Source organism: Lates calcarifer, linkage group LG4, assembly GCF_001640805.2.
Source record: "Lates calcarifer isolate ASB-BC8 linkage group LG4, TLL_Latcal_v3, whole genome shotgun sequence".
NCBI lineage: Eukaryota > Metazoa > Chordata > Actinopteri > Centropomidae > Lates > Lates calcarifer.
Genome location: NC_066836.1, coordinates 8,560,489 through 8,586,137, shown reverse-complemented (window position 1 = coordinate 8,586,137; position 25,649 = coordinate 8,560,489). Strand labels below are relative to the sequence as shown.

Below are 25,649 nucleotides of genomic sequence, written 5' to 3'. Positions count from 1 at the left end.
AAAGACTTTAAGTATCAAAAGTAAAAGTACTCATAATGCAGAAAAAGGCCCCCATGAGTGTTGTAACAGGATATAATTATACCACTATATATATTATGTCATTGGATTGTGATTACTGATGCATTAATAGGTCTATGTAAGTAATATTTTACGGTTGTAGCGGTTTACGGTTGTGGAGTTACAGCGATAAAATAGCATCACATTTTATAAGATTATTATTGTGTATGTAAAATGTACTTAGTTACCACCACTGCCATATTTCTGTAATTTGCATAACAACAGTCATATAGGAAACTACACCTCAGAATAGTTATGAAAGCGTAGTTTCAGCATAGTTATTGAATATAAGTTTAGTCTAAGGAACTGCGGCAATGTTGTTTAAAATTTTACCATTTCGTTTGAATGTATTTCTGCGCAGAGAGCCAGGCCTCCTCAGTCCTGTGTAACTTCTGCTGGGGTCAGACCGAGGCAGTGCATGTGACTGACTGTCACATGATAGATCGTAAAGCCGTGTTGTAGTCTGTCAGCTGTTCGCACAGCACAGTAGCAGGGTAAGTAATTCGTCTGAATTTCTTCTCCTTTTACCATTTATCATTCATGGTATAAATTGGCAAACGTGTCTTTTGACAAATTCTCTTCTGCTAAAGATGTTACTGCCCGTGTAGCGGTTGTCATTTAGTGTCAAAATGGATGAGAAGCTATGTTAGCGCAGCTAACTCAGGTTAGCATCGTCAGCTTATTTTGCTAGCGTTTGCTACCAAGCGCTTAGCTAACGGTGTTGTCTGTGTCACTGACAACGTTATATTTAACCGTTTTACATGTATATGTTATGTTTCGCTAGGGCCTTAATGTAGTCATTGTTATAGCGTATTCACTGCGTTGCTTTCTTTCGGTTCTTGGGAAGACGCATCATTACTTGCCGTGACATTGGGTCAAGCTAGTTAGCTAGCATGACCTGTGGCTAGCAGTTTTAGCCTCAGTGGTTGGACCAACTAACGTCAGAATGAAACTTCTAAGTTGAAATGTAATGTTAATATTTCTGTCACACGTTGGGAATACTTCTAATAGAATCATTTTAGGTGGTGAAAAGTCGCAACATGATAGCTCTCTTCCTGGTTTCTCCCTTTAACAGCTAACCTTGCTAGTTAACTATCATACCATGTACAACTGATAATTAGAAATCCATATTAACATCAGGCGCTGCGTTGTTGGGCTGGCTGTTACTTGTTATGATGCGCTTTCTTTAGCTAATAGTAAACACATACAGAAAACAGACCAGATGCGGTAACATTGCCTCCAATGTTTAGACATTGTGGTGATGTTAATTGTGATGTTTCCATCCAGGTGGTGTTGGACTTTTTTTCTTAACAAAGACTGTAGTTGACATATCACAGCATGGATATCCGCGGGGCTGTGGACGCTGCAGTCCCCACCAACATCATTGCTGCAAAGGCAGCTGAAGTGCGGGCCAACCTGGTCAACTGGCAGTCCTACCTGCAGTAAGTACAAATTACAACACTACATAATGTTTGTATTGCATTCATTACTACAGGTCTTCCATGAATTCTGTTTTTAAGACTTTTTTGCCACTGTCATAAAGAAAACCTTTCTACTTAATGTTGACAACCGAGGTCACAGTGGGTGGTGGTTTTGTACTGGACTGCTTTATACTGAAAGGCAGTTCTAATATTTTGCCAACGCCATTTACATTAATTTTCTGCTTCAGGCAATCTACTCATAATGATATCAGTTTCAGTGCTTTACTTGGCATAAGTTAGAAAAATCTACATTCTCCAAGCTGCATATTTTACATGTTTTGTTGTGATACTGTATTATTTCCAAGCATGTCAGTCTGTTCTCTTCTCTTCTCAATCTTACTGACTGTGCTAACCTAAAAGCAGCTCTGCTGTGATTCACTGTCTTGGGTGACACTTCCTCTTTGAGCCTGTGTACTTTAGTGTAGCAGATCTAACTTATGACTCATATTATCACTCCTAAAAATCATCTGATTATTTGATTCCTTCTTTCAGTTAGTATGGATTTACCACCTTGTTACAGTAACTGCCTGCCTCCATGGACCATCCGTGGTGTGTTTTAACTTAACCAGAACATGTGGTATTTCCAGGTTAATTATCATTATTGTGTAAGCCTCCCTTGGAATTAGAAGCAGCATGCTAAGCAAAGCCCGATTTGTTAGTGTGAGGGTCAGAAGGATACATGTATGTTATATGTCTTGCTCCAGTAGTAAAAGAAATTAGTGATAGTGCACACACAATTGTAGCTTTGTGCTAAAATGGAAATGTCTCAATTAATTTTCTTCTAGGAGTCAGATGATCTCAGCAGAGGACTGTGAGTTCATCAAGAAGTTTGAGGTGGCCAACTCTGAGGAGAAACAGGTTATTCTGACCAATGAGGGACATCAGGTATAAAGTTGTTTACATTGTCTGTGCATTTCTGTGTGTTTAGCTAATGGTCTCATTCAATGCATGCCATGACATTACATTTCTTTACACCCTTTCAAACCAAGCAAACAAACAGTTACATGAAAACAGGGCCTTTTTTAGACCAATAATAGCAGTAAAAATATGCTTTTTCATTTCTAAGCCTCATTTGATCACACAGAGCTGATGCCTCACAGTTAAGCTACAATTCTGCCTCAAAAAATGTTAAAAAAACCTGCTGCGTTTTTGAAAAGCTTTTATACCGGACTTCCCGGTACACATTTTTGCTGCTAATGCTATAGTTGGTCTGTGTGTATGTGTCTGTGTGCGCCCCTTTTATTTGAAACATCTCAGTCTGCATTCGTACTGACTGTGTGCAACTTTATAACAATATATTTATAAAAAGCCAGAAAAATAAAAAAGCAACTAGAAACCCACTCATGTGCCCACCATACTCGCACACTGCATGGGTCACCACAGAAACCACGCTGAAAGCTTAAGCCTTTAAAATTATCAGTGTCTTTCAAATTGGTTCTGTAAACCTCACTTCAGGCACACCATCTTGAATTCTGCTCACCTGAGTTAGTCTGTGGGCTGCTTTTAGAGGTGCCAGGCAGAATAAAAGCAAAGTCATTTTGTTCAATTTGTTCAATTTTTCAAAGAAATACATGTGTATTGTGTACTTCTGAGTTTCTGTATATCTATTTTGTTTCTGCCCAGTGCGCAAAGACCTTTCTAAACCTGATGGCCCACATCTCCAAGGAGCAGACAGTCCAGTACATCCTGACTCTGATTGATGACACTCTGCAGGTACACGGACAGACCCACTGACTTTGGGCAAATGGGACATGCATGTACATATACAGAGACAATTTGAGAAGATGGTAGGACCATGGTCAGAAAACCTGAAGAATCACGCCAAGCAAGAATGTTGATTTAGGTTGTGTGTGCATTCAAGCATCCTGTTATGATTTTTTTTTTTTTTTTAGGTTACAGGAAAGACTAGAGGATTGACGGGGCAGCATGTTGACATGCCAGCTTTGGAAAAAATGTTGATTTCATACTTAAATTTAGTGCTGAAAATGTTTCCCTTCATTTTTTGTGGCACACAAATGACTTTTTAACATACTTTGAAAAATTCTGACTAGGCTATTCATAGGAAATATTTTGCTGCAGCTCAACAGAAACTTAAAGCAAAGTTTTAATCAAGAAACACTTTTGAATCAGTAAATGTGAAGTTAAAACCTGAGTAATCTGTTGCCCAGAGTTGGAACTTGATTCTTCTAAAAACAAAGGGAGTATTTTTATGACTACAGTTTTACTCTATTAAACAAATATAATAGGAACTCTGTATGAGTGTCACAGTCTGCCAGAAGCCACCTACTCATTTCAAAGGGAGTAGGGTGTAAAGGATTTTCTAGCACCTAAAATCCCAGCAATAACTAATGTCAGTGCTCCCTCACTGATACACGATGGTTGTTTCATTGAAGTTGGCCAGTAGACAAGGTATTGAGTGACTACACCCTCAATCAAGACATCAGACTTCATCATGACTTGCATTATTTAGACTGTTTATTTTTGTCCTAAAATATTAATTGTTTGCTTGTATGTAAGATGGATTACGCTTCATGCAGTCAGTTAGTTTACTGTCCAAGCTTACAATCCAAGAGCTCATCCAAGGTTTTATTTCAACTGTGACTCAGGAGAACCATCAGAGGGTGAACATCTTCTTTGACTACGCCAAAAAGACAAAGAACACCGCCTGGTCCTACTTCCTTCCCATGCTGAACCGTCAGGACCTTTTTACTGTCCACATGGTGAGTGGACCAAGGTGTTGCATGTTTTTTGTTGTATGGGAAATGTTGACAAGCTGATGCATGTAAAACCCAGTCTATAGATGAAACAAGGTAAAATATGTGCACAGTGGGCCATGAACTAGGTGGGGAAACAACCCTATTTCATGCTTAAAACGTGTGTGGTATTTTTAGTAGCTGACACAGGCTAATTAGTCATAATCATAAAGGACTGATCTTATTTTTCCAGATAAAAAGGTTGTATTCCATTAAATTTTTCACAGCCATGAATTTTTCACAGATGCGACCCTGCTTTTAATCATAGCAGGGCATCAATTATTGCTCACAAAGCAACCTTCCCCCCTTTTTCCTCGAGAACAGGCAATTAATGTAATGATTTCTCCTGGCCACACGTTTCAAAAAAAAAAAAAAAAAAAAAAGGATGACCACCCGATGACAAACCGAGCGCTATGATAGGGCACCCACAGTTTAATTAAGCGTACCAGCCAGATGGCATCCAGCAGGTGGGCCTAATGTGACCCCAAATCTTCGACACAGCACTTCAACTCAATCCAACTGTCATGCTGACTCGTGCTTTTAAATTACAGCCTCAATACTCGTACTCATTCTCTCCTGGCAAGGAGGAAATGAGAGAGCTGAATTTGTTCCTGTCCTATCACCAGGCACAGCGGGCACTTAGTTAGTTGGTGTGGCCAGGACTGTAGATCATGTTCTCTGTTACACCTGTATTTTGGTGAGGTTTGTGGACAAGGTATTGTAAATTTATGTTATAATTAATGTTATCCCTATGTGCCCAGCCTTCACCCTCATTCTCTTTTCCATATTTCCTCCTCTCTCTGGAATTGAAATCAAACCTTATCATATAGCAAGCTAAAAATATGAAAACATGTTTTGTTTTGTTTTTTTGGGGGGGGTGCCCCTCCTGACCTCAGTATTCCCTCTCAAACAGAGCAGCAAAATGATGGCTTTGCTGTAAATTTCTATCATTGGTACACTGTTCACATGCAGCAATATGACTTTGAAATGTCCCTCCTACATTAGGCGGCGAGGATCATCGCTAAGCTGGCTGCATGGGGCCGTGATCTCATGGAGGGAAGCGATCTGAACTACTACTTCAACTGGATCAAAAGCCAGCTCAGTTCACAGGTACATCAATCAGAATTTTGCTACAAAAACATCTGGTCTAAATAATCCTGATTTAAAATGTGGTCACAGTTTACAGAATGTCATGAGCTACTTGTGGAGTCTAAACTGTTATTTCAGTGTAATGTATTTCAATGCAGTGTCTTTTCTAAAGAAAATTGTGTGTTGAATCTGTTGTATGTGACTAATAACAGACTATTACACTACAGTGTAATTATTTCTAATGGTATGATAAGAGTTGAAGCAAACTTAACTCCTAAACAGCAGTTACAAAAAGGTCATCACATCATCACCAAAATCACTGGATTTATTCTTGTCAAGGTCATTCATTTTCACAGTATATATTGCATGTTCATAATTAATAAGTGTGGAATGTGTGATCATTAGAAAATTTAAAGTTGCAGTGGTTAGAAAAGGTCTAATTTCTTGGGATTCACCATCCTGACAGCAAAGTTGTGCGAATCAAATTTGTGTCTTTGTGTATACAGTAAACTGTATAATTGAGTTTTGAAATATTACAACTTTTCCATTTCTCCTTTTCAGTTGATCATATTGTCAGTTATTCTTCTCTTATATTGGGACATCAGCTTCTAGAAAATCCCTTTTTCAATGAGTCTAATTATCTAAACAGCCAAAGTAATTTTGAATTTCTATTAATTAATTCTTCCTTGATTAAATTCTATTGTTTGCACTCACGGTGAAAACCTTGTCTGTATTAATGTAATGTATTTATTCATACTGCGTTTGAGCAGCCTTATCAGACCTTGAGATGATCCACTGAAAGCTGCACTCAGGTGCTGGCTTTGCCTTGGCAGATGTATGCACCAAAGAGTGGGCTGATAAAACAGCTGAATATTGATTCCTAGTTTCTTTTGTGCTTGTACCTTGTACACCAGTATTTCTAAAATATCCGGAGGTTGTCTTCAAATCAAATGTAGCCAGGTCTTTCAAAAGCATGATTGTGTCAGTCTCTCTTTGTTTTAAACATCCTATGTCTTTGCAAAATATGTTCTTAAACTAAAACTACTTTGTGAAATTGTGTTTGATACTCATTTCTCTCCTCAACAGCCAACCAATGAATCAGTGATCATCCCCTGTCACTGAGTTGCATTTGTGGTCAAAAGTTACAGCACATAGTGTGTAGTCCAGCGACACCATAACTCACCTCGAAGCGATGGATTGTGAACAGTTTTTGCACCTGTTTCTTTTGTTTATCTCTCATTAGAACCTACATGGTACAGGTCCAGAAACAGGCTCAGGAGCAGGAACTATTTCCCCCAGTGAAGTGAGTATGAGTGAAGTGCGTCTTCAGTCACCCTGGCGCTTCCAGGAAAAAAAAAAACAAAACAAAAAGGCAGGGTTTGTGCAAGCTGCCAAGTGTCAACTGTCACTGGACTTTCACGTCTTTTCTTTCCCCTCTCTTTCTCTCCCATTCTGCTCTTGCACTCAGGTTTTTCATTAACACTTGCAGAATGTTCCTGAGTCTTTTAAGGCAATTTTAAAGGAATTCTCCATTTAGACAGCATGGTGTTTGCTGCCACTCTTTAGTTTTAACTGTACAAAATTGCATGCCGTAAGCCACTTCACCTTACTGCTGAAAGCGCATGACCAACACAGCTTTTACAGAACATTAGGATAAGTAGGGGTAATTGGAATAGCATTTGCGCAGCAGCAGCATCATCCTACCATTTTATTTCCCATACTTTGTCAAGCATAGCGTGATTATTCTGAGAACTGTGCTCAGAAATAAATTGATGTGGGCGCTATCTAATAACTGAACATCATCTTTTTCTCTGCATTTTCAACCAGGTAACCTCTGCTCCTCCACTCTTCTGTCTTCACTGTTGCCTGTTCCTCTTGCTGGACTTCTTTGCTTTTGTTCAACCTCCTGTTAATTAACAGATTAATGCGATCTATTTCCTCCTCTCAGCTTCCTCCACTCTAATCTCAATTTACATTATTCTGCTCAGGTGTGGTGGGACACTTTTCCCTGCTATTGCTCTGTATTGTACTACTTGAGTCTGTGATCTAGCATGTGTTGATGTATACATATGATAGACTGCATGTGCAATGCCTCAGGTTTGATAGGTGATGGTAATGCAAGTTTTGGACTGGTGTTCTTCCATGTGCTGTCTCTGCTTGTCAACTACTCCACGTTTCACAGCTGCCTTAATTGTACTTGACCTTCTAACATTTTGTTTGTTTTCTTGATTACACAGCTGAGGCTCACCCTTCTGTTTGAGTAAATGTTTGCCTGTGTTCTTTGCAGAGCTCTCAGTATGTCCAGTGTGTGGCTGGGTGCCTTCAGCTAATGCTGAGGGTCAATGAATATAGGTTTGCCTGGGTGGAGGCTGATGGAGTCAACTGGTGAGTAATGACTCCTTATAAACAGGGTTACTTTATCTTTGTAGTCTGTGAAAATATACAATGGGATTCAAAAGTCTGACAATAACAACAAAACCATCCAGAGAAAGCAGAAAGAAGAAGACAACCACCCTTTTGAATCCATGGCTAGTAAACGACCATATTAGATTTTGTTTGAAAAGCCAGTAGCTAATGGAATAAGTAACCTCATGTATCTGTTAGTGCCACCCCTGTAGGTGTGAAATCTCCAACCTGATGGAAGCAAATTAAACTCTATTGGGAGTCTAATATGATGATCTGAACTCTGTGTGTGGCTCTGACTCAACCCATATTGGATACATTATGTGTGATGCTTGGAAACAGCATAAAATAATGTATTAATTGTACTAAATCTTTAAAAGCCACAGTAAAGTTTGAATGTTTTCTATTTTTCAAATTCTTGATGTAGCTGGAAAAAATTAGCTTGTAGTAGAAAAATCTTCAGAGAGTGCTGAGTGTTAAAAAACCTGTGTGGATGTGATGGTTACAATTATCTTGTTTTGATATTCAGATGGTTAAAAATCCTCTGAGAATTTAACTGCATCCCTGTCACTCACTTGTGACATGTATACAGTATATTATGGGCCCATGTTTCTAAAGGGGGAGGGTAGTTGCAGTAGTGTGAGACATTGAGGGAAAAAGAGGTGAAAAAAACCTAAAAGAAAATGGCTTGTGTTGCAAATGATTAATGTTTCCCACCATCTCTCACATCGCCCCTTTTATTTTTCTTGATAAATAATTGTAAAACTGGCCTTAAAGCTTAATTTGGATCAGATAATTATTGCACATCTATGAAATCCACATCTCTGCACTTACCAGCTATTTCTGCAAATGCGTGGCTCGCAGTAGTCATTAGTACTGTACTCTGTATTTTGAGCAACTCCTCCGTTATGTAAAGACTATCTGAACATTTCGTTTTCAGCCATCATCAGAGATAATGGATCAGCAGACAGCTGTGAAAGCTCCTCTATTAGGAAACGGGTGGTAGATGAAGTTTTGGGTCTTCTTCCCAGCACACTGCTTTTTTTTCTATTTTTGTTGTTATTTATTCATATTATTTTTCTCTGTTTAAGCATCACAGCGGTGCTGAGCAACAAGTGTGGCTTCCAGCTCCAGTACCAGATGATCTTCTGCGTTTGGCTCCTGGCCTTCAGTCCTCAGCTCTGTGAGCAGTTGAGACGCTACAACGTAGTGCCAGCCCTGTCTGACATCCTCCAGGAGTCTGTCAAGGAGAAGGTCACTCGAATCATTCTGGCTGCCTTCAGGGTATGTTTAGAATTTCTCACTCGTTCTGTGTGTGGCCGAAATGCCACATTTTACTGAAAATGTTTTTACTACACTGAATTGCTGTTTCCTATTGTTTTGCCTTGTTTAAACTAATGGTTCTCAAGGGTTTCTCAAAGTTTTTTTTTTTTTTACTTGAAGTAACAATTTACCACATAGAAACAAGCTAACATTTCCATATAAGCTACATTTCACAATCTTTTTTCCATAGTATCAAATTGAAGAAATGAACACTGTTAAAGTCACAATGGTGTTTACACATGCATTAGTGTCCTGATTTTGAGCCTTAATCTATTTTTGATTATATTCTGGATATGGCTTTTATCAGAGTACTGCAGGTAGTAGGTTTCTGACTCCTGGATAAGCGAAATATACTACAAAAACCTAATCATAACTAGGACTGTAGTGTCCATGTAAACCCACTCTATATTAACCCTATTAAATACACAAATTTTCCAAGTACACAGTGGTCAGTTAAAAACACCTGTAATCTGTCACTGTAAATAAGTGCCCATGAAGGGCGGCCATGAAAAATATTCAGTGTGAAGGGTTTCTGTGATCAATTTTGGAAGTCTTTTATCGTTGGCATTGCTTGCAAAAGTTTGCAGGTCTTACCACCACTTTCATACTGATATAAAAAAAAGCAAGTGTATATTTTTTCAATATCTTGCTCAGCACCTTGAACATTTGCCTTTAATTATGATTTATACTTTATCACAACAAGAGCAAACTGAGATGACAGCTCTTTAACAACAGTACAGAATATTTAATGCAGTCCTAGGAGCTGTTCTGCATCTGCTCTGTTGTTTTGTGTTTATGCCAGGTAATGAATTCCCCATACCATGCCCTGACAAAATTAAATTAATGGCAGTGGCCCCATTTATCTCCCCATGCTGTGGTGCTTTTTAACTAAAGAAAGTTAGTGAGTCAAACAGAAAATCAATGTGATAACTTCCAGGTCTCCAGAAGGCTGGTTATTTTGCTAAGGAAGCATATAGACATTACAGTTTTTATCCAAAATTCTGTTACATTTTATGTAGGTGTGGACACTTCTGAAAGTTAACATGTGGTATACTGATATTTTAACTCACAGTAATAATCATCTGCAATAACACAATGCATTCATCTAGTCTACAGCTGGCAGTACCTGGCCACCCTCAGCACACATCGTATTGAATACCAAACAATTTTTATGTCAAGTCAACCAATTATAGCCTAGAAGAAATATGGATTTTTAAATAAAAAGCTTCAGTGATATTCAGGTTTTGTCCAACCCAGCATCACCAGACTGCCTCAGTGGCCATGCTCAGAGCACAATGGTGTGGTAAATGGCATTGATTACATGATTGAAACATGAGCTCATACACCAGTGGAGCAAAGTTAGATGATTTTCGAGCTCTGCTTTAAAAAAAAAAGTATTTATGGTTTCTTGTACTCCTCTGTCAGCCGGTTGCTATCAGTATTTCACTGTCACTGTCAAGTTAAGCAAACAGGCATCCATGCTCCTTATGGGCCACTCTCCTAGTGTCTTTTGTTTGCTAAAAGAAATTAGTTTGGGGCCAGATTTTAGGGAATATGTTATACTGTATTATGGTTGCCTCAGCGGAGTGTTGGTGTTCCTGCTTTGAATTTCCCCCAAAGCTCATTCATCACACCTCTCATTCTGGCAGAGCTGTCACATCAAGCATTTGTTAATGCACCCATGAAAGAAATGGGTCCCTGTTTTTAATTGGTCAGAGAAGTATGCAGTTCAGTTAGACTGCTATATTACAGCTAATTAAAAGCAATGGTGGGCAGCGAAGGGAGACCTTGAAACGCCTTGACATTCAGTGGGTTTTCCCCAGAGTCATTCAACTTACCTAACAATGTGCGTGTTTGATGTCGAGTAAGGAGAGCAACAAAAACATTGTCACTCACCAACAAACAGAATTGTTTCGCTGAGACAAAAGGGCTCCCAGTGTTGTGTCATGCAGATTTTGAGGTTGAAGTTGGGATTATTACATGTAGTAGGAATTCTCGTTTTACAAAATACTATTCAACTTTGTTCTGCTTGTTGCTGTTTTTCCCAAACGTCCTAATTATGCAAATGCTTCTGCTTGCCCCATGGGACCAGAAATGTGACTTAAATTATCCGGACCATCTGGAAGTCCTTGAACACATCCTCAAAGGCAGTACTGGCTGTATTTGTGATGTGTTCACCCTAACCTAACTCTGGTACTAAAATTTGTTTCGTATTCAATTAGGCTCCAGAAAACATTTTTAGCCATATGCCTTCAGAGGCTAGCAGGTTCTACAAATTTGCTGTGACTTGGCTTATTTGCTCTATTTGAGAAAGATGTTGTGAACCCATCGTAGGTTCTTGTTAGAAAGAAAATTGTCAGATATTTGTAGTTTGCTATAGCTGTGGCCTAAATGGAGGCTTAAAGGGTTCAGTCAGGGTATGGAGTGGGTTTCCTCGATCTCAGTCATTCTGAAGTTTCACCACCAGAATTTTCTCTTCATAATAGTCTGAGACTGAGTTTCTCAAAGCACTGACTTCTGAGAAACTGTCCACTCATCTTGCTTCAAAAATAGCGATTACAGTACTTGAACATTGTGTTCTTGTTGTAGCACAGCTCTGCGTTCATCCCCTTCACAGCTCTCTCACAACATCTGAAACTGAATCCTGGTTTATGAAGTGTATGCTGAAACGCAGTCATCTACCTCAGAGGAAATTCATAACTTCAATAATGTTAATAAATGTTAAGAGTGGGTGATCTAAATAAAACCCCATATCCCCATATTGGATTTTTTTATATAGTGATAAAGAACATTTTAGAAAATCAACTGAGAAACTTTCTTGATTAAAAGAAACATACAGTAGTGTCAATGTACTCCATCATATTAATTCAAAAGTCATATAAAAATGGTGTAGTTCCTTTGATTTCATGGCTTGGTTTTTGCTCTAATATTCACTGTCAGCTATTAGACCTTATTTAGACAGGTGCGTACATTTTCAAATTATGTCCAATCAACTGACTTTACCACAGGTGGACTTCAATCAAGGTGTGGAAACATCTAAAACATAACAAGATGTGGGAAAAGTGAAGATGTCTGAATACTTTCCTAATGCACTGTAAACAGTATTTCTTGACAGACAGATTAGTTTTTAATTATTTATTATTTTGCTTGTCCCTTTTTATTATCTTTATTTGAAAACATAAAATGAAACTGGAAAGACTAAATGGCACAACTTGTCTTTTCTAAAACAATCTTACATCAGTGAATCCTTTATTTGTTCTTAGCCAGCATTATCATGTCATCATTTTCTTAAATTGATATATTTAATTTAGTCTACATTTTCAAATTGGTTATCAAGCCAGCAACAAAAAGATCTTTGTTAATTTAATTCAGTCATATAAATTCAAGAAAGGAACAAGGTAACAAGTAACTGTTTGGATTTTTAGCTTCAATGTCTCACAACAATCAATTATCAATATTGTTAATTAATCTTCTGTTGCTCAACAGGTGAATTGCTTGACTAATTGTTTCTGCGCTACATAAATTATTTACTCATTCACTGACTGGTTCAGATAGTAAATGTCTCATTTCTCAAATAAACATATTATTTAAGTCAGAAAAGTACATCATCTGTTCTTCATGCTTTCACTGTCTTTTGCCAGAATCTCCTGGAGAAGTCTGCAGAGCGCGAGACTCGTCAGGAGTACGCCTTGGCCATGATTCAGTGCAAGGTACTGAAGCAGCTTGAGAACCTCGAGCAGCAGAAGTATGATGATGAGGACATCACTGAGGATATTAAGTTCCTGTTGGAGAGGCTGGGAGAGAGTGTGCAGGATCTCAGGTACCCAGTGAACTCCATTTCATCAATAGCATGTAATAATAGCACTAACCATTCATTTTCACAAGTAGATAATCTATAGAAATTAGTCCTTGGACAAGTATTGTGATAAGTCCTCAAATCACCGCTCTTCACAATATATAGGTCGAGAGAAAGTAGCATCTCTTTTCTTCCTGAGGGATGCACAGTGATGGTCCTTGAACTGTTTTCCTCTCTGTTTTCATGTTCATGTGTAATGTCTATTTTGCTTGTTTGTTTGCTTTCTTTTATCAACAGCTCATTTGATGAGTACAGCTCTGAGCTCAAGTCCGGCCGCCTGGAATGGAGCCCTGTGCACAAGTCTGAAAAGTTCTGGCGTGAGAATGCTGTCCGTCTGAACGAGAAGAACTATGAGCTCCTCAAGTAAGATAAAGCTTTTACCGTAACAAGGCATTTTATTTTCTCTTTGCCCTTGAGAAGTTTTTTTTTTCACCTGCACTCTTCAGTATAAAAAATAAAGCATACCTCTGCTCCTCTACACACCAGTGCTTGATTTTTTTTTTTCTCTTCTTCACATATTTCTTTCCTTTTTTCTTCGCCATAGTTTGTTTGCTTAGTTTATCCAATGATTTACCCTTTAAGCACGCCACAATCTTTTGAGCATATTCCTATTCCACAGATGATGAATCCCCTGACTTTTCTTTAAGTGCCACCATTAGATCGGTATTTGTGGTTATAAGTGAAACGTCTCAACTACTACTGGATGGATTTTCAAAACACTGAGTGGAGACAGTCCCCCCCCCACCCCCTCAATTTTTACCTTTTGTGTTATTACACTGTTATTGGGTCAGAACTCATTTCTGCTTTGTCCAGTTTTTTTATTTGTGATAAAATACAAGCTTAACTAATGACAATCCCATCAACCACAGCTTTTCTTTCTTTAGTGCTAATTAGCAATGTTAGTGAATTAACACACTAAGATGGTGAACATAGTAAACATTGTAATTGTGAGCATGTTAGCATGCTGGTGTTCCATACTGTTTCACTGATTTAAGAATCGATTATATAATATAAAATTTTAAACAACTTTTTAAATGAATTTAAATTGAAACCCAATATTGAAAAATTAAACTTCAAAGTAAGAAATACAAATGAATCCCTAAATTTACATTTAAAATCACTATGAAATGTCAAAGGTTGCCCACAGATTCATAAGCCTGCAGCTCTCCATTAACACCCATGCTAGGTAGTAATTTTATCAGCTACTGAAAAGGCACACACTCAACACCATCATTGTGATCATTGTACCAGCTCTCAACATTTTTTCATTCTTATAATGTGTAATGTGTGTCCAATATCAGGACTCCGTGCACAAGAAATAAAACACTGATTTGTGTCCGTGTTCTTTGGTATTCCAGTCACACACTCTGTTGGGCCTATTGACATTCAGTAAAAAGCCTGATGTACCCATCTCATTGTCTCATCACTGTCCTCTCTGTAATCAGCTCAGGCATCATCTCGGCTTAAATTACCCTCCTTTTTTATTAGCCTCTTTCCCCAAATCTCACCCAGGCTTTGTCTCACTTTGAATCCTCAAGGTGTCACTTTTTCAGAGGATGCCTCGTGTCTCATGCCCTTGGATTTACATTTTAGAGTTTAGAGCTTTACCACAGTTTTAAAGAAAAACTAACCTTGACTTGCTGAGAGATCAGTGAATTTCTACATCTGCCAGTTCTTCAGGGAAAAATAATCTCAGCTAATCTATTTCTCTTATGAAGCTTTGCCTCAGAGCATCTGAGAAATATTTGACTTTCAGAATGATTAAATCTTTTCCTTTTGATGCAGTCAAACCTCTCCCCCTGTCTGCCTTTCTTCAATAGGATCTTGACAAGGCTGTTGGAGGTGTCTGATGATCCTCAAGTCATAGCAGTGGCAGCTCACGACATTGGAGAGTATGTGCGACATTACCCGCGAGGCAAACGGTGAGGCATTTTTCAGTGAAAACCAATTTTTATCAAAGCTTAAAGCTGCTGTTATTTTTGCATCTGATAGTGGTAGTGCTGAAAGATATTGCGATAAACAGCAATGCACTGCTGCTATCACAAAACCGCACTCCTACCAACAGGCGTGACGTAAGAACACTTAATGGAAATCTATGTCAAAAGAAAGATGGCAGCAGCATGTAAGTGCTACTGAAGCATCAAGTACATTCAGTCCACACTGACTTCGACCTCAGTCACTGAAAGCACAGCAGGAGCACAAAAGGTCTTCACTGAGCCGAACAACATCAGAGACTTTGTAGAAAAAATAGTTTTCAGATAAGCTCCATGAGGAGTACACAGGAAGGAAACTGCATTGTTTCATTTATTGATTCTTTGATTTTTACTTCCCCTGCCCACTGTAGCTGGTGGGGGGAAATGTGCCTCTAATGAAACTGGAAAACTCAGAGCCTCACTGGGGACCTTCTGTCACTTTAGATATAGCTAATAAGTTTGGTTTACTCTTTAGATGAATGAACTGAAAGCAACAAATACAGACTCCACCAAATTTAATTAGGATTAGGCCATTTTTCTACAAACAAAAACTGCCATCAGAGTCATTTGAAAGATGTTAAAATCACATTACAGTTCTGCACATAGTGGCTTTGCAGTTGCCCCTTGATTGTGTATATCTTGTTCCCGTTAAGGGGATGGTTCACAAAATAAAAAAATCATTACTGCACACTGTATCTCAGCTCTGGCCCTACTTAAAATAAATTCATGCTGGCAGTTTTACAAGTACTGGAAGAGTGAGCAGCACCTTTTGCATGTGCTTCAATACTTTCAGTCTCCCTGAGCATTTTGGGTAAACTTTTATTATCTTGAGTGGGTGTAGAGTGGAGGTTTGGTGTGTGGCTAGCTGTTTTTGCTTTGGAAACTTTTACCTTGTCTGTATTTGATCAGAAACCGTGAAAATATATGCATAAAACATCATTTAGAACAGAAAAGTAGAACTGTATGAGACATAAACAAATCATCTAACTCTGGCTTTTTTTTTAAGACTAAGACTGACTGTGTAGACTATGGCACACTTTTAATAGAGAAAATGCAAAACCTCAACTCTAAAGTAGCCAGTGCTACGTTTGCTGCTGTAGTTGTAAAAAAAATAAAATAACACATTGATTGGCTTGCACAAGTGAATCTCACCTCATCTTCCCACAGCCCCAAGGAAACAAGAGATTCTATCAGGCACTGCTCAAGTCCAGAGTGTTTTTCTTTCCATCTTCGTATATCCTCTGAGGCTGCTCATTCTCATCTTGAGACTTGCTCATCCTCTCCATATAATGTTTAGGTTTATGATACTTTGTGACTGACAGATCGGTAGTATTTTTTTCTTGTCTCCCATATCTCACCTATTCACCTGTAGTCAGACTGCCAGGGTTCATATTCCCTGTTTCCAGCATTATATTGGTAATTAACACCCAGAAGGATCAGTCAACCCATGTACTTTCACCTACTTTTCTTTTCTCTGTTCAGACCATTTACTGCATTACCACATGCATCATGCAGGCCTGTTCTCCCCTTTTCAAAGCATTATATCCTTTTACTAGGCCAGTGAACCCTCATAAAATACACAGAAAATTTCAGTCAGGTTGGATTAGATTACCTGATGCTGGACCACTAAATGACCTAAAAGATGAAAATAGTACCCCTTTTCCGTGTGGATAAAGGCTTTCACCCATTATTGCTTTTATTCCTCCCATTTCAGGGTGATCGAGCAGCTGGGTGGAAAACAGCTGGTGATGAATCATATGCACCACGAGGACCAGCTAGTCCGTTACAACGCCCTGTTGGCTGTGCAGAAGCTGATGGTCCACAACTGGTATGAACATATTTATAGCCTCATTGATGTGACGTAATGTTTTCTGTGGAAGGTAAACCACTCATCATCCATATGGTGTCATGAGGAAAACAAGCCCTTAAGGTTTGAGTGGAACCAAACTCTCTGACAGGGAAATAACAGTCCCCTACATTTCCATACTAATGATTAAAGATTCTGCACACCGTCACACGTTTTTATTTATTTTGGCTGAGTAGACATCTGCTTAGGTTGAAAATGAGTGGTGATACACAGGTAAATATGTGTAATGTTTGTACTAATAAGAATGAGGAAGGTGTAATGAAGCTAACAGGAGAGCCACTGAGGTGTCATCTGTATCTTTGGTACAGTTCTTTAATAACAAAAATTAAGGAATCCTTACCAGAAATCCTTTGTTTGTGTAAAAACCTATGTATGTCAGCTGAGGTATTGTTATTTTTTTACATTTCTGAAATACTGATATGCCTTAAAAATCCTGTACTCAAACCCCTCACTATACACACACATATATACATTATATACACTCTATATAATGTATTTTGCTGATGTACTGACCAGTACTTATTCTTTAGTGTTAAGGCACCACTCCTCAGATTTTCTCTTGAGCCAAACACTCGACTGACCATCACCTTTGTGTGCTTTTTCTGTCCACTGGATTGCCTGGAAACACTAAAAATCAACTGTTTGTTTTGTTGCCACTATCTAAAACACACTCAGCTCCCTGAGCGACTGTGGATGGAGGTATTGTGTTTAATATCAGAGTGTAATGCCGTTTTCCCATTTAAGTGATGTTCCATGTAAACTGTATATTCACTGAAGTGTGAGCAGAAATTCATTCACTGCAGCACAAAAGGTTTTCACTCTCTTTCTCTAACTAAGAAAAACACATTCTCATTATCACACCTACAATAGAAAGTAAGATGTGTGGGGAGAGGGTTAATTACATGATCTGGATATTTTCATATTTTTGTCCAAAGGTCAGAGATAGTTTTGTGATTTATATCCCCAGCCTTAGAAAATGTACACAGTATGTGGTCATACATTGAATCTCAGAAATTGGATCTCATGTTGTTCATTTTCTGTGGTGAATAAAAATAAGAGAACAGGAGTAAGGTTGTAGAAATCTGGTGATACATTAAAATGAAGTATGTAGGTAAGATAAGAAAAACCTGAGGGCTGCATAGAAATCTCTTATTACAAAGGGAGTAAGCTTGCATGTGAATTATAGTCACAGTTTAAAACTGATACAAAATTCAGCACACGTATTTATTCCTTAAGACGAAGCTGATTCGATTTTATATGAAAATAGATATTTCATCATTCAGAGCTTGTGTTTTTTCAGCAGTGTGAAAGCTGTTTTTTGTCATACAAAAGTACAGTAAGCAAATTGCATTTGTACCTTCTTATATTTTCTTTACCGTATACTTCTTCTTGAGGTTTTGTCCATGCCTTCCTTCTCCTACGCTGAACTTAGCTTCAGGTTAAGATATGCTGTACCTGAGCCATGCTGGTGCAGCAGCGCAATGATTGATTTTATTTTTGTGTTGAAAAAATAACTGTTGAATGTGACGATGAGGAAAGTACTGAGGATTGCTGTTTGTGTCAATTATGTGCTATGTGTTAGCAGCTTTTCCACAGGTTTGCCTACTTCAACAGGACCATTACATGAAGGGGAGGTTGTATGTCAAGGTTGTGTTGTCACATTGAATTGTGTGCTGCCTTTATGAAAGGCAGAAATGCGTGAATGCTCCTGCAGAGGGACAAAATAGTGGTTGTGCTTATGTTTTAAAAAAGATGAGGTCTCCATGGTGTTTTCAAAGCAGTTCACCACACCTACTGTCACCTTGAGTGGGCTGCCTTGTCATTGTTGTTTCCATGAGAAGATCTTCTCTACTGAAGGCCCCTGCTGTCATGACAACAGCACAGATGAATGTGCGAACTGAGAAACTACTGTTTTTTTTGTTTTTTTTTCTTGCGCCCTTAAGTCTGCTTTATAAAGTTGTTTGGTTCTGACGTGCTTCCGGATAAGTTGTGAATGAATGTCATTTTTGCCTCTCAGCTCTGTACTGATGGTTTCTTGTTAAATCCCATCAGCTATTGACTGTTGGTCTGTCCTTGTTCTGTACCGGCCTCATTGTCTAGACTGAATCACAGCCATTCCTACAGAAGCCTATTGTTACCATGTCATGATATATTATTAGATTCCATTTCATACACTAGCCTGGCTTTTAGGTGCCTGAAAAATACCAAAATGTGTGTTTAAGATCACTTTGTACTCATGATTGGTAAGAGTGGGATATTGACCTTGGTGAGAATTTCAAGGATTTCCAGTCCTTTTTTTTTACTTAAATCATTACTGAACAACATATACTGTTGCTCTCCAGTCATTGAATGTTTTTTCCCCAGATACAGTAACTTTATTCCTATGTGTATTCTGACATTAGAGTTGACACAACTTCTTAAATATTTTCAAAATGTCTCCTGCAAAATAAGTAAAGAAAAAGGAGGTCAGGTCCTAATCTCAGTCCTTCCAAACTGGGGATGTCTTCATATCCTTGAAGAAAAACACATCATTACCAGAATTCTTGAAGAAAAACACATCATTACCGAAATTCACAGATCAGTGTTCAGATTTACAGCTTACCATGATGTAAGTTTAAGACAGAACCACCAGTATTTTCAGCACTTTCACACCACAAAAGAAACAGCTGTCAGTGACTATATGTAGGCTCTGTATTTGAGGAAAGTGCCTTTGATATAAGTTGGTGTAACAAGTAAACAAGTACATGTGTCATTGGTCAGTGGGGAGACAAGCCGAGACTCGCCATGAGAAGGCTGCAAAGAATCATGGAGAGTCTGCATGTTTTCACCTCTTCAGGAAATAAAACTTATTTCTTCAGTGTTAATTAACTCTATGCTTAGCAGTGAGATTCACACTTGTATGCACAGACTTTTGTTGATTAGTTCAGAAAATACTTGACCACTCATCAAGCTGGGGGTTAGCAGTTTTCAAAGAGAAAAAAATACATTAAGAACAGTGTAGGCATGGAGAGGAGAGATGAGAGACTGAAGTAAAAATGGAATCCGTTTCCATGAATCAGAAAAGCTTTTTGATGTCTTCTGTGACTGCTGAATTAACTCGCTGCTGTGATTCATACTTGAATTAGTGTAAATACAGGAAATGACAACCCATAAAAATAGAAGAAGTAAACAGCTTTGTTGCTGTGTAGAAAAATACAGATGCATGGTGTTTGACAGCAGTCAGTGGGGTGTTAATTTCTTTTAAGGAGAACATAATTTCTACCATCAGATGTGTTTGCTGGCCTTCTCCATTTTTAGGTTTCTGAGAGGCATTTGATATTTCACGTAGCAGTTAGGTGAGTGTCATGGTAACACATCTGGAAATGTTACTGCCAAGACAGAGACATGAAGCAGGAGAGTGACCTTTCAAAATTATGGCATTATATTTCAAAAAAACATCATGTCTGGGGCAGAATAAGTGGATGAATTTCTGTGAAAATGAGGAGCTCGCCTAATATGAAAGACCCTTATTCCACCCAACTAATATCTGGGAGAGAACTGAGAACTGAAATACATTTAGTTTATGTAATAGTCTGATATTTTTGGAAAATCACTTATTCTCCTCCGTGCTAAGAATTAGATGAGAAGATTGATAACACTCTCATGTCTTCATGTCCTCAACATGAGGCTGGATGTAGTTTACCAGAAATAGAGATGGGGAGAAAACAGCAAGAAGCCAAATATTCTCTGGTTCTCTCAAATGGGAGGATTTTCTTTTTTTCATCATTATCTGTCAGTAAACTGACTTTCTTTGGGATTTGAGGCTGTTATTTGGACAAGATGTTTGCCTGTGGGAAGTTATGACAGGCTTTTTTTTTAAAAAAACAAAACAAACTATTCTCTTAAGTTTCATAGACCTAACGATTAATCATTTTGACATAGAATCTTCTGATTAACCAGTGATGAAAATAATTAGTTGCATCTTGGTTTTTGTACAGTTTAAACAAAGATGTACATTTTTATTAGATTTAGCAGAGCCAGGCTAACTATTTCCCTGTTTCCAGTCTTTATGCTAAGCTAAGCTAATTGATAGCTAACTGTGGCTTCATATAGATTATACAGAGATGGAAGCAGCATCAGTCGTCTTCTCGTCTAACTCTGTAGATGTAATTGACATCCCAACCATGAGCTGGATGGGAATTAAAATACATCAAATTCAGCATTGAAAGGGTTTGTGTTGAAGGTGAAAAGTCTAATCTGTTGTGTTTTCCTGTCACAGGGAGTACCTGGGAAGACAACTCCAGTCCAGTGATCAGCAGCAAGCGCCGGCCGTAGCAGCTCGAAGCTGAGCTGTTCCCGTGCATGTGTGTCTGTGTATTACTGTGTGGATGAGTGTGTACATTGGTCTTTGCCATTTTAATAATGAGCTGTTTTTGTGTAATGACTTGAAAATCAAATGGTGTGTTTTCCTCCTTCCATCTGCCCCCCCACCCCCACCCCCCACATGCCTCCAAATGATCCTCGATGTTACTTGATTTGACCGTTGTGCTTTGTGTCGTGCCCTCTCAGCTAAGTGATGTATGGTGATTGAAGTCGCACTTTATGTCTGTGACAATGTACAAAACTGCGAGTTATTTAAGTCTTACCTATACAACATTGTATGTGTCCTAATAAAGATACTTATCTATGGTGTTCCTGTGACATGTCTGTGTTTCCTGTAGAGGACTTCTTTCGTTACTGGGGTTACATCTGCCGAATAACAAAGAGTTTTACTGAGATTAACTCGATAAGATTATTGAGTTGTCTTATCGGACCATATTCAATTGACTCCAAAGAAGTGTCAGCAGTGCACATCAAACCAGGCTGAGCAACACAATTTCTGGGGTGTTTTTGTTATCACGTTTACAATCATCTGTCCTCACCCTGAGGATGAATGCGATTTTAACTTAGGAACAAAAATTATTCAAAATGTCCCTGTGGTATGGACAAAATATGAAAAAAAGCCTGTGAAATAAAAATGAAGAAATTATTCACATGTAATAATTTGACAGCTCTGTTGTTATGAACTGAAAATGCAGGTAATGCAAAGCTTTTCTCCTTTATGTGCCTTGCAATTTTTATTTTAAAATCTGTATTGTAAATCAGAAAAAAGGTGCAACCTATTTCTAAACACAACTCCAAACAACTCTGTTTCACTTATACATTTATGAAAGAAATACATTTAAAGATCATTTTATCAGTTACACCTGTGCAATCTAATCTAAATTGATGCAACAGCTCTGCCATAAAGTTATTTTTTTAAAGGCACTTTTCGTAAGTTTTTATATTGTTACATAACCAACGTTAGCCAATGCATTAACAGCTGTTTAAGTCTAGAAGAAATGTTGCAATTGTTGTAGGCTCTCCGGGCTTCTTCCAAATTCAGTGAGGATAATTTGCTATCCTATCATTATTGCCATCTTGGTCCAATCCGTCCATGATTGCACAAAAGCAGATAACACCTTCCAATCCTTTGAGAATATAAAGTTTATAAAGATAAGGTAACGTAACAGTGAATCTTCATCCACAGTCAACACACACACAAAGGTTTATTCATGTCAGTAAGAAGCTGGGCGCTTTTTAGCAAGCCTTAAAGTTTTCTGTGTCACCTAATTAACACACAGAGGCCTCCTGTGGATCATTAAAGATGACTTGCTGAAGCCATGTTTAAAAAAAAAAAAAAAAAAAAAGTATCCTGCAGGAAACAATTCACACACTGAAAGGCCAGTATCTTCAGTCCTGGAAACAATATTTACTGCCTCTTGCTACAGTCTCCCCTTAGAAATTACCATAACCCATTTGTTGTTCATGAGTGGCTCTTAAAAGAAACAATTTTCTTAGTGTCTTACACAATACGTTAGGTTTCAAATGCTGATGTGAGTTTGTGGATCTGCTGCAGTGTACCCATCAGAATTTCAATTGAATCTGAGGCGTTTGACCTCTTTTCCTCTGACCTTGACTGTGCATGTTTTTCACAGCTATTTCTGCAGTATTTCAGCTCATTCAGCACCAACCGCAACAACCAGTTGTAATGTTTATGCAGCAAGTCTTCCTATAGGGCGAAGGGACGGCTTTTTTGATAGTATTTGGACTTCTATAAGAGGAGGCGTTGATAAGGGCAGAGTCAGAGTTTTGAATGTAACTAAGAAACAAAGGCCATGGTTGTTTTTTGTTGTTTTTGTGTGCTGCATTTAATTTTTCTCTAATGAATCTGCAAAGAACAATACAGCTCCATCAATGTCAACACATTTGAATGGAAAGTGATGGGTGTAATTATTCTTATGTTTTGTTTTCTCAAACATTCCCATTTATTACCTCAATATCTTGACATAACTCACTGAACAGTCCCATTATTATTCAAGAAAAATCTTTTAAACTTTTTCTTTTTTCTGTTAACTGTCAGCTGCCACAGACACATTATTAATACATATTATATACTAATAGATATTTGACTTAAATTGTAGTTTGAACTCCAATAGTTTTCACATCAGAGTCTGTTTACAGGTCTTGGTGAGTGCTGCAGTGCAACTGCTTGAGGCTAAGAGCTATACTCTTAGCCTCAGGCAACTATATTACAAGTCAAGTTGCATTGTGGGTAGTGTTGGTGCCAAAATGACGAGGAAAAAGAAGGTGTGAAAAAAAAACTAGAATCACCACCTCGTGGTTGTATGCCTCAGCCAACCAGTCCAGTTGCAGTAAATTAGCATGTGAGCTCTTGAGTTATGGCCAATAACCTTGACCTTTGACCTTTGGCCACCAAATTCAAATTCATCCTTGAGTCCAAGTGAATGTTTGTGCCAAGTTTGTAGGGATTCCCCGGAGGCGTTACTGTGATAGTGTCTTCAAGAGAATGAGATGAACAGACAACCCAAAAACATGACGCCTTCAGCTACGACTGTTGCCGGCGTAGAGGTATCAATACGATATCCACATCAATTTTGATCCCTTTTTTGAGTTTCACAATGTCATAAGAATACACTGCTGAAGTGGCTGAGTAATATCTCTATCAGCATTAAGGGTGTATTATTGTATGAACTAACTGCTGACATCCATAGACCCACAATCAGCTCCTAATACCATATAATGAGGATATTATGGGTTATTTTTGTTCAGTTGCAGCTTTAGATGGTTATGATAACAGCTAGTGTTATCCACTGATAAAAAATGTGCTACATGGTCACTGGGCACAATCTTTGTGATTGTAGGGTCACTGACATTAATAGGCCTTCCAGACAACATCAAAAGCGACATCCACAGATTGTCCTTTCTCCCTCTCCGCATCTCTTCTCATCTCTCTACTGGAAACTATGAAAATAAAGGCAGAATTGATGTTAAATGCAAGAACAATGTGCACAATATTAGAAAAATAAAACAAGAATTTAAATGACACATTTGTCATCCAAATGTTCTCATAATCAACTCAACTATTAATTTTATTGATAAACACCTTGATAAACACCTACAGTATGCTACTTCTAATACCTTTATATTTTAATATTCGGTATGTACAGGTAGTCATGAAAAAAGCTCCTTTTTGCAACAAGAGTAGACATTTCATTTAAAGACATTAGTATTTACAACAGCTACTGTCTCTGGCTCTGCTCACAGCTGCTCACGTGGCCAGGCTGCCAGCAGCATACCCACGGGTAATCTACTTCCAGATGCCTCCAGTGCCAAAGTAAAACTCCACGAGGAAAACAGACATGTTTTTCTACTCTGAGTTCTCTGTGGAAATCATACAAACCCCACTCACTCTCACCAAGAATGTCCAAACAGAACAAAACTCTTTCCTGAGAACACAAATCTACTTAAACTTTCCAACAGACAGCTCAGACATTCTTCTGAATATTCATTTATAACCTTCATAGATAAAAAAAAAAAAACACATTCAATATTAATACCTACAGTCTCTTGAGCATGTAACTTGTCCTTAAACTTTGTTAGTGAGCTCATCCCTCGTGCTTTGAGAGCCAGGATGTACGCAGAGTCAATATTTATGTAGAGGCTCACCGCCTCTGGCTGCAGTTGCCTGGCCCTGCTTTGCTCTCTGAGCGCTTATTTGCAGTGGCTGGTGCTCTGTGGTCCCTGTGCATGCTCACCTGAAACAACTGAGTGAACTCTGGACCCTGAAACAGATGGTTTTTCTTCCCCCACTGCCTTTTTTATTATGCTACCCACATTTGTTGTTCAGGGTCAAGGCGAAGGGTGAAACAGACTGTTTGTGTGCACAGTCAGCCTCTGAGGTTTGTTTTATAGATCAACCTCCCCTGAACAATGTCTGTCTTATGTCTTGTCCCAACTTCTTTTTGATTCAGTTCTGTTCCCCCTCCCTCAGAATGATGCTTCATGCCTGGTTATTTAATAAGCATTCAGGTAATTTAACGTGAAGAATTTTCAGTTCATGCTTCCAGATTGTTTGTGTTTGACACTTTCATCTTCTCAGCCTGGCAGACTGTTATATTTGCTCACTGAGAGAGGAGTATTGTTGCCTTGCTTCATCGATCAAATCCCTTTGCTCTTGTAACCATGGGTCAGAGAGTGTCCGTTCCCATAGTGACAATCAAAACAAGACCCTGCTGGCAGCCACACAGCACGAAGCTCGATTTAAGGCTGCAACAGAGGAAAATCACAAATATCAGAGTGTTTACGCCTCGTTCTTCAGCCTGACAATCATCCTCTTGTGTGTAACATCACACTGTGGGTACCTTTCATCTCATGTTGTGAAATTAACTGTGCTGCATGGATACTGGAATTAACCAATTCCCATGGCTTTCAGAGCTAGACTTCCTGTCGCTTATGACTGACTGGGGTCTGGGCTGTGCTGTGGGC

At 38.5% G+C, this 25,649-nt stretch overlaps 1 protein-coding gene across 2 annotated transcripts; it reads left to right on the top strand.

Moving 5' to 3' along the window:
• Positions 1-416: 416 nt before the first annotated feature.
• atp6v1h (ATPase H+ transporting V1 subunit H) lies at positions 417-21,473 on the top strand. Of its 2 annotated transcripts, XM_018676231.2 has the most exons (14): positions 417-551; positions 1,345-1,499; positions 2,324-2,423; positions 3,162-3,251; positions 4,145-4,258; positions 5,297-5,401; positions 6,624-6,683; positions 7,668-7,765; positions 8,875-9,067; positions 12,748-12,926; positions 13,200-13,325; positions 14,783-14,884; positions 16,650-16,763; positions 21,061-21,473. In XM_018676231.2, the coding sequence occupies exons 2-14, from the start codon at positions 1,396-1,398 to the stop codon at positions 21,128-21,130; spliced, it is 1,455 nt and encodes a 484-aa protein (XP_018531747.1). In that variant the 5' UTR covers positions 417-551; positions 1,345-1,395; the 3' UTR covers positions 21,131-21,473. The 2 variants fall into 2 exon arrangements, with proteins under 2 accessions (XP_018531747.1, XP_018531748.1); XM_018676232.2 differs by lacking the exon at positions 6,624-6,683.
• Positions 21,474-25,649: the final 4,176 nt, after the last annotated feature.

Coding starts and splice junctions, on each gene's coding strand:
- atp6v1h (XM_018676231.2), top strand. CDS start 1,396: ATGGATATCCGCGGGGCTGTGGACGCTGCAGTCCCCACCAACATCATT. Junction 5,402..6,623: donor AAAGCCAGCTCAGTTCACAG/GTACATCAATCA, acceptor ATCTCTCATTAG/AACCTACATGGTACAGGTCC. Junction 16,764..21,060: donor AAGCTGATGGTCCACAACTG/GTATGAACATAT, acceptor TTCCTGTCACAG/GGAGTACCTGGGAAGACAAC.